The sequence below is a fragment of the Myxocyprinus asiaticus genome, chromosome 28 (assembly GCF_019703515.2).
Source record: "Myxocyprinus asiaticus isolate MX2 ecotype Aquarium Trade chromosome 28, UBuf_Myxa_2, whole genome shotgun sequence".
NCBI lineage: Eukaryota > Metazoa > Chordata > Actinopteri > Cypriniformes > Catostomidae > Myxocyprinus > Myxocyprinus asiaticus.
In genome coordinates, this window is record NC_059371.1 from 7280516 (window position 1) to 7292643 (window position 12128).

Consider the following 12128-nt stretch of genomic DNA (forward strand, 5'->3'; position numbering starts at 1 on the left):
ATTTTCAGATGAGTCTTTTTGTGGGGTTTTTAGTACATTAAAGATTTCAGCAAAATGAGGTTTCGCAATACTGTGTTTATTTGTATGGAGCGGTGCTCATACAGCAAATATAATGTGATGAGCTCAGAAAAAAACAAACAAAAACTCTTTAGAAGTTTTTAGAAATGTCCTCTTTTTTGCTCCTGTGCTTCAAAAATGCATTTACATCGCAGTACAGCAAGAATCTTTATGGGACATTTTACCCCAAATTTACAAATCTGTCATCATTTACTCATGCTCATGTAGTTCCATACCTTAAACTTTCTTCCTTGGAACTCAAAAGGAGATGTTTTGCAGAATTGATGGGGACCAGGGACAGCAGTTGTCACCATTCACTTTCATTAATATTTCAAATCCCTTTAATTTAAAAAAATAAACTACACATTGTTATTAAGGACAAAGTATACAGTATTTTGGTTGTCCGTGTTGCAGATCGCTCCACACACAGTGTGCTGAACGCAAATTTCATCATCAGCACAGTCTGCACGGACTGTCCGCGTGTGGCCCATATTTTCTCACCACGCGGACAGTCTTCATCTGTGAGCATCGTCGGCACATGCGCCTGCCGTTGACTGTACTAAAAGAGCATCACAAAGCAGGTCTCAAACGCCTTTGTATTTGCTCTCGATCAAAAGAGTATACTGTGAAAGGCTGAGCGCTTGACTGTGTGTGAGACAACCTGGCATGCAGAAAAACAAAGTATAACCGATTATTGTACCATCTGTAACTCTCTCTTTCTCTCTCTCTCTCTCTCTCTCTCTCTCGCTCTCAAGGTTCAAACTCATCTTGAAAACCCTACTAAGTATCATATCCAGCAGGCTCAGCGGCAGCAGGTAAAGGCGTATCTCTCCACCACTCTAGGAGATAATCTTGGATCGCAGGCGGTGAGCTTGCCGTGCCCCAGCCAGGCCACTGATCACGGGGGAATGCCTCCGGGGCTGGGCAACAGTGCCCCCAACAGTCCCATGGCCTTACTGACAATAAACTCCAACTGCGAGAAAGAGGTAACAACCCTGTTTCACTACTATATTAAGAATGTTAAAATATTTATATTATATTCCTAAAAATCATCTGTAGACATCACGGTTGCATTTTAAATTGCTTCATATTTTGTCATAATACATTGCTGCTTTAATTTTATTATTACTGTATATATTTAAATTAATATGAACAATGAAGACAGAAAAAATAAGAAATATTTTGCATAAAGAAAAGGAGTAGATAGACTTAAGACAATAAGGTTCCATTTGTTAACATATTTAATGCATTAGGTATCATGAGCAAACAATGAACAATATAATTTTTACAGTATTTATTCATCTTTGTAAATGTTAGTTAATAAAAACACAATTGTTCAATGTTTATGTTACAGTAGTTCATAATGTATTAACTAATGTTAACAAATACAACTTTTGAAAAAAATGTGTTAATATATGTTGAAATTAACATTAACATTAACCAAGGTTAATAAATGCTGTAAAAGTATTGTTCATTATTAGTTCATGTTAACTAATGTTGTTAACTAATGTTATTGTAAGTGTTGCCAGAAAGTTAAGGCTCTTTTTTATTTTTTTTTAATTGTAACATTATTGTTATAAAAATATTCTTCCAAATTCTCATTACTGTTATGCGAAAAACTACTGTTATTTGTTATATATAAATATTAATATTATAAATTATTTAAATGGTGAAGTATTTATACATCATGGATTTGTTGTACTGCCTGTAATTTATGGTGATTTTAATAATAAATAATATAAATATTGTGTTACATCTGTTACAGCAAAAAAAATAAAAATAAATAAATAAATAAAAAAGGGAAGGGAATATGCTTTAAGTGTTACAAAAATAATGTCCTAAAATACTGTTCTAATAGGGACTGATTGGTAGGCCTGATTTTTTTAATTAACTTTATTTTAAGAATGTGAAATGTCAGAATAATAAGAGAGGGAATTATTTATTTCAGCTTTTATTTCTTTCATCACATTCCCAGTGGGTCAGAAGTTTACATACACTTTGTTGTATTTGTTGTATTTGGTAGCATTGTCTTTAAATTGTTTAATTTGGGTCAAATGTTTTGGGTAGCCTTCCACAAGCTTCTTACAACAAGTTGCTGGAATTTTGGCCCATTCCTCCAGACAGAACTGGTGTAACTGAGTCAGGTTTGTAGGCCTCCTTGCTCGCACATGCTTTTTCAGTTCTGCCCACAAATCGGATTGAGGTCAGGGCTTTGTGATGGTCACTCCAATACCTTGACTTTGTTGTCCTTAAGCCATTTTGACACAACTTTGGAGGGATGCTTGGGGTCATTGTCTATTTGGAAGACCCATTTGCGACTGAGCTTTAACTTCCTGACTGATGTCTTGAGATGTTGCTTCAATATATCCACATAATTTTCCTTCCTCATGATGCCATCTATTTTGTGAAGTGCACCAGTCCCTCCTGCAGCAAAGCACCCCCACAACATGATGCTGCCAGCCCTATGCTTCATGGTTGGGATGGTGTTCTTCAGCTTGCAAGCCTCACCCTTTTTCCTCCAAACATAACGATGGTCTTTATGGCCAAACAGTTCATTTCTTGTTTCATCAGACCTGAGGACATTTCTCCAAAAAGTAAGATCTTTGTCCCCATGTGCACTTGCAAACTGTAGTCTGGCTTTTTTATGGAGGTTTTGGATCAGTGGCTTCTTGCTTGCTGAGCAGCCTTTCAAGTTATGTCGATATAGGACTCGTTTTACTGTGGATATAGATACTTGTCTACCTGTTTCCTCCAGCATCTCAACAAGGTCCTTTGCTGATGTTCTGGAATTGATTTGAACTTTTCGCACCAAACTACGTTCATCTCTAGGAGACAGAATGTGTCTCCTTCCTGAGCGGTATGATGTGCTGTGTGGTCCCATGGTGCTTATACTTGCATACTATTGTTTGTACAGATGAACGTGGCATCTTCAGGCGTTTGGAAATTGCTCCCAAGGATGAACCAGACTTGTGGAGGTCCACAATTTTTTTTTCTGAGGTCCTGGCTGATTTCTTTTGATTTTCCCATGATGTCAAGCAAAGAGGCACTGAGTTTGAAGGCAGGCCTTAAAATACATCCACAGGTACACCTCCAATTGACAACAATTAGCCTATCAGAAGCTAATTGGCTAATTGTCTAAAGGCTTGACATCATTTTCTGGAATTTTCCAAGCTGCTTAAAGGCACAGTTAACTTAGTGTATGTAAACTTCTGACCCACTGGAGTTGTGATTATAGTCAATTAAAAGTGAAACAATCTGTCTGTAAACAATTGTTGGAAGAATTACTCGTGTCATGCACAAAGTAGATGTCCTAAACGACTTGTCAAAACTATAGTTTGTTAATATGAAATACTGTATTAGGAGTGGTTAAAAAATTTGTTTAATTGTCTTCAGCCTAAGTGTATGTAAACTTCTGACCTCAACTGTATATACTGTATATTTTTTCTTTTTTTTTCTTTTGGTAAAAAATACCTGGACATGTTCTTTGTAAAGCTGACTCCACACCATGACAAACAAATCTGTCTCGAATCCTTTATCATGTGTCAACATCTGCAAATGAGGTATAAATAGACATAACATCACAAAGATGTCATTTTAGAGTTCATTACCTGCTAATCAGAAAAACTGACTCAAGTGGGAAAGCAGAAAAACTAACAGCCTCACTGTTTGCTTCTCTGTGAATATCTCGCTACAGCTGCAGTGGGATGCGTCATCACTCAATGTGTGATAGAGAGAGCGAGAGAGAGAGAGAGAGAGAGTTGTGCTGAAATAAGTGTTAATACCTGATTAAAGAGAGTCTACCATTGATCTGCACAGTTTACTTAATGATTTTAAACAGAAGAAATACATTGATTTGAACTGTATGTTATTCCAGCACACTAGAGCACTTTAATTGTCTGCATAAGGCCTGTACATCATACACTATACCTCTGAGTGCTGTTTGACAGATTACTTTTGATCTTTGTCAGATGGACGATGTCATTGATGACATCATTAGTTTGGAATCAAGTTACAGTGAGGATCTCATTAGATTCCCCTTGGACCCTGGGCTTCAGATGGCAAACACGGTATGGATTGTTTTCCTTTCTTTCCACTGCTACACTTATTGTTACTTACTAGTTCAGCTCTTGAACAGTGGATCCAAAAAGTATTTGGACATGTTAGCCACATTAAAAAATAAATTAATGTATATAGTATAGCTATATTCTAATATCATATGAAACCAAGTTATATTTATTTTAAAGACAGATAGCACAAACACTTTTTTTAGCTAAACATTTTACAAAAAAGAAGTTTGTTAGGTTGGAATGATATTAGTTAGTCATTTTATGTGTGTTCAAACAATGTAATAACTCCAGTATATGTCCTAATTAGCAGTGACTTCAGTGACACTTATTCTCTTTCTGTCTCATCAACACTCAAAAGGAGCCAATCAGAGCTGTTGATTCTGTCAGTATCTCAGAGTTCAGTGTGATCCAGCTGTCATCGCCTGATCTAATGTCTAACTGTTGGAGTTTTAACTGAATAGTTCACCCCAAAAATATACATTTGGTCTGTGTTTACTCAAACTCATGTAATGGCAAACCTGTATGACTTTTTTCTACATTAAATACAAAGGAAGGAACTCTGAAGAGTGTTCATGCTGCTATTTTCCATACAATGGAAGTGGATGGGGACTGGAGCTTTAAAGCTCCAAAAAGTAAAAGAAAAACACCATAAAAGTGGTGCATGCAGCTCATGGAATATCAAGCCTTTTAAAGCCACTTGATAGCTGTGTATGCAAAACAGACTGAATTTACATTGTATAAGCTGAAAAGCTTCAGCTGTGACTCTCAAATCTAATTTGCGCGAGCGCAAATTCAAACTTGTCACCAGGCAATCACATTAGGTTTGACTTCAATAATGTCAAACAACATGTGAGCTTGTATCTCTTGAAAAATCATCACAAAGTGCCGAGATTTAACATGAGCAAAGGCAAATCAGTTTTGAGAGCTATGGTGGAGGGGAAAGTGTACATTTTGAGTCATATGGACTGCTTTTAAGGTACTTTTATTATGCTTGATCTTATCTGTGCTTTTATTGACTGGAAAAGAGCTGCATGAACATTCTTCAAAACCTCTTGTGTTCCTAGGAAGAAAGTTATAGAAATTAGAGTTTAGCATGACATGAGGGTAAATGAGTAAATAATAACACAATTTACATTCCTTTAATGCAGGGATGTACAGTGCGACAGTTGTGCTCCCATTTGCGATAAAAAAATATAATATGCAGCGTTTTAACCCATTCAAACATGTGCGTTTAATGTCATGTCCACCAACGAGTAGTGTTGCAACAAAGAACATACAAATGAGACTGATGTACTTTGTGATTGTCAAATTGTGATCTTTAGCGGGTTGCCGTAGACACGCTGTAACTGTCGTGGGAATTACTATTAATGTACTGTAAGTATTTAAAAAAAAATTATTATTACATAGCAGGACATATGGAAATACATACAGTATTATGTAGTGGTAAGGGGCAAATGCCCAGTTAAGAAAATTACAAGAGGGTTACCGCACCACGATTTTTCTTGTTATTTATATTTATGGTAATCAAAATTAGGGCCTTCAATTAATTAAAAGCTTAAATCGAATTAATTACATGATATGCCAATTAATTAATCGAATGAATAGCATGTATAAATATTTGCTGAGAAAGACCCTTGAATAAATATTATTCAATAAATAATTATTAAATATTTATAAATAGTTAAAGTTAAATAATTATAAGCATAATATATATTGTAAATATTTTAATTCAGATAATTAAAATGCATTACATTATTGTGACAGATGAGAAAAGCATTTATAAGACAATACAAAAGTTCTTTAGAAGGCAATATATTGTTTTATTTTTTGTTTAATATACAGTCCACACCAATCCATTTTGCAATTGAATTCATCAATTTCTCAGAGATATATTTAATATAAGGGCTTTTCTAAGGACGTGTCAGTGTACACTTGCGTAACATGGAGTTTTTTTTTTAAAGCGTCTCACTTTGGTTGCATCATGTCAGAAACACTGTGTTTTTAGGTCATTGTATCAAGTTAAGCGTAGTTTGGAACTTAGAAAAACATGTGTCGAGATCCCTACATTTGTAATTGCGTTACGTCCAGCTGTATTTGAATGCAAGAGCACGTCCTCATCTTGTGCTGTCACTAGTGTCAAGCAAGCCTGAGTGTGGTTTGTTCTATGTACAGCTGCATGTTGCCTATACAGCTGGAGTTCCACTTACTGTCCCCTGCTGAAAACATGTGGTACTTCAAGTTTGAATTGCTCCGATGGCACAAATTTTCCTTATTACAGTCTGGGGACATGATTAAATGTGTAATTTTTTATTCAATCAATCGCACTGAATTAACACATTAAATCAACAGCCCTTATAAAAATATTTTATTAACTCAAATAAGTCATTCAGAATGTAGTATTAAATAATACATAGTAATAAACAATTTAAAATAAAACAATTGCGACCATACTCTTTGGTGTGCTAATAAATTGTTATTTGTGCTAATCATTTTCTTTAACACTTAAAAAAGTAAGTGTGCAGCTCTGCTTTAAGGACTGAATTCAGAGTGGAGCTGAATACGAGACAATGTTGACGTGTTTATCTTGTATTTTTAGATTCCTGTGTCAGCTAATCTGTTGGACATGTACAGTAACCCAGGCATACCACCTCCTGGAATCTCAATCAGTAACTGCCCTGCTAACCTGCCCAATATTAAAAGGGAATTCTCTGGTGAGTACCATTGAGTCTACATTGAGTCTGACCATGTTTGGGTTGGTTAAAGCTGCTGTTTCGGACATGAACGTTTTAATGCTAATGTTTCAATTAGCGACAAAGACCCTCCAGGCCTTTTGACGATGTATTGTGTTTTACCTTTTAAAGTCAGTAGAAATGTCATGTGGAAGATGCTAAGAGTGAGAAATGTAAAAATATGATCATATGCCACATAGTAACTCCATCTCCAGCCATGATGCACATGATGGACAAGCCCAGCTCCTGTGGCAAGTTTGAAAACTATCAAAGGCCTGAAGGGTTTCCTGTGGGTATGTGGAAATATTTATTATATTGTCTGCATGTCAGGTTCTTATCTGAAACATAATAATGGCAATTTTGTGGGTTTCATTTGTACATTCACAAACCTGTTACTGGTGAATCAGATGTACAACATGTACCGTAGCTATGTTCAGATAGAATACTTGCTTACTACTTATTTAAAGGAAAAGTTCACCAGAAAATAAACAATTAGATCAATATTTACTCACCTTCAGGTTGTTTCAGACCTCTGACCAGTGACCATGTTTGTTAAATTCCTGAAGAATAAAAAACACAATAAAAGCACTATCAAAAATAAATAAATAAAATCCATATGACTCATATGCTTTATTACATGTCTTCTGAAGTGAAATGGTAGATTTAAATGATTTTTGTTAAATCAGACTGAAATTTAATTGTTATTCACTGATAATTTTCCTCCCAAAGCTCATGTGTAGCCCACGTTTGAATCCAAATTAAAAAATGGCATGTCGATGTCATTGACACTGAAATTATATTGGTTCTTATGTCTATAATAATCGTATGTAACACTCCATTTTTTAATTTGGGGCAAACAGAAATATGATCAGTGAATAACAATTTACATTTCAGCATGTTTCTCGGACACAGCTATCATATGACTTCAGAAGACTTATATGAATATATAGTGCATGCATAGAGAGTCAAATAGGCTCTCAATAACACTTTATTTTACGTGTCCGTGTTACACATATTACATGTTGTTATTGGGGCTGTCAATCAATTCAAATATTTAATCGAATTAATTACATGACATGCCGATTAATTAATCACAATTAATCGCATATAATCATTATTTGCTGAGGAAGGCCCCCAAATAAAGATAACTAATAAAAATAATGCATAATAATTCAAATATTTCAAAATATAATATGTAGGGCCTATAATAAATATATATAATAAATATAATTCGAATTGAAATTTAGTTTGAAATAAATTATTAAAATAAATTGAAATCATTATTGTGGCAGATATAAATAAAAAAGCATTGATTAGACAATCCAAAAAGTGGCTTAAGAACTCAATATATTGTTTGTTTTATTCTCATATCATTGAACAAGCCTACAATTGACAGCAATCTGTTTTGCCTTAAGTTTGCCAATGTGCCCAGTTCTCAAAGTGCACGTTCTTGCGTTCCGCTCTATGTACATGTGCCTGCCTCAAACGGACGTGTTTGGAGCGTCTCACTGGTATTCAGTATCACAAACGCCACATTCTTGGGATGCTGTGTGTAGTTAAAAGTAGTGGAAACTTTGAAAATCACATCTCAAGATTCCTGTATTCTGTTGTGTTTGTGAGTGAACGGTTCTCATTCAGTGGCTGCTGCTTGTGAGGTTTGTTAAGGTGACCTGCCACCTATTGGCGTGGCTCGTAAAAACAGATTTACTTCAAGCTTGAATTGCTGGTATGGTAGGAAAATATGTACTTTTATTAAGGAATTTACAGACGCGATTACTTTAATTTTTTAATAATTTTTTTACACTTTATTTTTTAGATGATTAATTACACTAAAATAACAATCTAAATTGACAGCCCTAGTTGTTATAATTGTTATAGTAATAACAATAACAATATTTAAATACAAGCAGCCCTAAAAATAATTACAAAAAAATTACATGCACTTCATTAGTTTTACTCTGTAATTTGCTATGTCAGTACACAGTAACATATACAGTACACTGTAAAATAAAGTGTAAAATCTCTCTTTTTCTCTGCATTTATGATTCTGTAGTGGTGTTTTTTTTTTTTGACATACAAAAACATGCTGGGTAAAGATGCATCAAATTTTTACATAAAATAACAACATACAGGGGGTGAGGAAATTATAACAAATATCATTTTTGGGTGAGCTGTTTCTTTAAAGAAATGCTCCGGGTTCAATACAAGTTTAGCTCAATCGACAGCATTTGTGGCATAATGTCGATTACCACAAAAATGTATTTTGTTTAACTTGTTCCTCCTTTTCTTTAAAAAAAGCAAAAAATCTGTGTTACAGTGAGGCACTTACAATGGAAGTGAATGGGGCCAATGTTTGGAGGGTTTAAAAGCAGAAATATGAAGCTTATAATTTTATAAAAGCACTTACATTCATTCTTCTGTTAAAACGTGTGTATTATTTAAGCTGTAAAGTTGTTTAAATCTTAATTTTTACAGTCGTTTTAGGATTTTAGGGTTTGTTGACATGACATTGTCATGGTAACCAAGTTGTAAAATTGGCTATAACTTTACACAGAAAAGGTTAATAAGTGATTTTATCACATTAAAATCACATTAACACGCATATCCTTTACGTCTTGAGGCTATACTTTTGAAACAGTGAGTGTTGTAACGTTCAAAAATTGGCCCCTCATTCACTTCCATTGTAAGTACCTCACTGTAAATTATTTTCTGTGGTAATCAACATTATGCCACAAATGCTGTCAATTGAGCTTAAGTTGTATTGAACCCGGAACATTCCTTTAATACTGTGCAGTATACACTGTTTATAGCCTACTATTTAAAAAATTTAATTAAATTGTAAGTGGAGCAGTACTCAGTATTTAACAATATACACTTTAAACAGTAAAATACTTTCTTGTCAAATAAGTGTCATATGAGCTATAAAAATATGGTTATTTTGCATTTTTAGCTAAATTTTGTGTTAACTGTTACTCGTATGACCTGCTTCCTTCTGCGGAACACAAATGAAGATATTTATAAAGAATATATGAGGTGTTTTGTTCATACAATGCAAGTCCAAAACTTTCAATCTTCAAAATGGAAATAAAGGCAGCATAAAAGTAATCCATACAACTCGAGTGGTTTAATCCATGTCTTATGAAGCAATATGATTGCTTTGGATGAGAAACAGCCTAAAATTTAAGTCCTTATTCATTATAAATCTTGACATCTGCAGTCTCATTGGAATGTTCATGTGAAAAGCTCATTTACGCTTCCTCGTGCTTGGTGCATGCACAGAGCGCTGCACACGAACCAGACACAGTATTACCAGGTTTGCAGTTTTCACACCCAGTTGGGCTATTTTAAAATGCAGATGTGAGTTAAAAAGAGTTGTGGGTTAAATTATTTTGGGATACTTTTGAAATGTACAGTGGTTGCCAAAAGATTGATGATAATCACTAGAAAATAGAAAGGCAATATCTCATTGATGTAAAATGCAGCCTCAAACCTCATGCAGCATCAAAACATTTCCCTCTTGAAATCTGCACTGTTCCAATCGGGACAGATGTCAAAATCTATAGTAAATATGGACTTAAAGGGTTTGTTCACCCAAAAATGAAAATGCTCTCATCATTTACTCGCCCTCATGCCACCCCAAATGTATATGAATTTATTTATTTATTTTCAGCAGAACATAAATTAAGATTTTTAGAAGACTATTTCAGCTCTGTTAGTCCATACAGTGCAAGTGAATGGTGACCAGACCTTTGAAGCTCCAAAAATTACATGAAGCAAACATAAAAGTAATCCATAAGACTCCAGTGGTTAAATCAATATCATCTGAAGCTATATGAATTAAATCCTTTTTTTACTCTAAATCTCCAATTTTACTTTTACATCTGAAAGTCACATGTGGTGCCTGTTTAGTTTCACTTTCACATCTGAAAGTGAAAGTTAAAGTGGAGATTCAGAGTAAAAAGGACTTAAATATTGTTCTGTTTCTCATCCACACCTATTATATTGCTTCTGAAAATATGGATTTAAACACTGGAGTCTTATGGATTACTTTTATGTTTCCTTTATGTGATTTTTGAAGCTACAAAGGTCTGATCACCATTCACTTGCATTGTATGGAAATACAGAGCTGAGATATTCTTCTAAAAACCTCCATTTGTGTTCTGCTGAAGAAAAGAAGTCATACACATCTGGGATGGCATGAGGGTGAGTAAATCATGAGAGAATTTTCATTTTTGGGTGAACTATCCCTTTAATTTTTGGCCTATTTCTCACCCAAAACAATCATATTGCTCCAGAAGATATGAATTAAACAACTGGAGTTTTATGGATTATCTTTATGCTGCCTTTATGTGCTTTTTGGAGCTTCAAAGTTTTGTACACCATTGTATGGACCTACAGAGATGAAATTTTCTTCTAAAAATCTTAATTTGTGTTCAGCAGAAGAAAGAAAGTCATGCATATCTGAGAATTTTCATTTTTGGGTGAACTATCCCTTTAACATTTTGCAGTCAAATCAAATAATTTATCAAAATAGAGATGTTAAAAATCATGGCTGTAATTGAAGTACATTCGTCAAACTAGAAATTGAAGGTCAAGTTGAGCGCTTTGCATTATAGTATAGAGAATTCAGTGCAGTGTGCTTTGTTGCATACTGCGAAATCTGGCAAATCTAGTAGGTCATCCAGGTATTCCATGCATACAGAAAATCCACAAAATGTGCACAGTATACAGACTATATATGGCATAGTAAGAGTAGTATGCAAGTATACTATTCCAAACATAACCATTTAAATGCAATAAAACCATCTGTAAAATAAATGTTGAGCTATCAACTTCTCCTCTCACCTTCCTTTGTCTTTTTTAGAGGCAGAGGTGCGAGCTTTCGCAAAGGAAAGGCAAAAAAAGGACAACCACAACTTAAGTGAGTGTTTCACTTAAAGTGTTGAAACAGCAAGCATTTGTGAAATAATCACTGGATTTGCCAAAGTTTGCCAGTTTATTGGCATCAAATCTTTGAAAGATATAAAAAATTTAGTTTGAAGCACATTGCAGCAAGTTGACAAAATTTCCATGAACAGAACTGTATATTTTGCTTTGTTTTCTCCATGAAATATTCTACTTATTACACTGCCTTTTCTGGTATTTTCTGTACAACCTATTATAAAGATGCTAACGACACTAACCGACACTAACCCTAAACTGCATTAAAAAAAACAACAAACTGTTCACCGCTTTACAAGTTCTTGGCCAGAACAAGCTGCAATGTGGACTAGAC

At 34.5% G+C, this 12128-nt stretch overlaps 1 protein-coding gene across 2 annotated transcripts in view; it reads left to right on the forward strand.

The window, feature by feature from the left end:
- Nucleotides 1–12128, forward strand: part of LOC127418914 (microphthalmia-associated transcription factor-like) — a 60949-nt gene that overhangs the window by 45229 nt on the left and 3592 nt on the right. For both annotated transcript variants that reach the window (XM_051659830.1, XM_051659831.1), the window contains exons 3-7: nt 813–1043; nt 4026–4124; nt 6721–6835; nt 7054–7146; nt 11718–11774. In XM_051659830.1, the coding sequence (XP_051515790.1) occupies nt 813–1043; nt 4026–4124; nt 6721–6835; nt 7054–7146; nt 11718–11774 (595 nt within the window). The remainder of the gene's footprint in view (nt 1–812; nt 1044–4025; nt 4125–6720; nt 6836–7053; nt 7147–11717; nt 11775–12128) is intronic.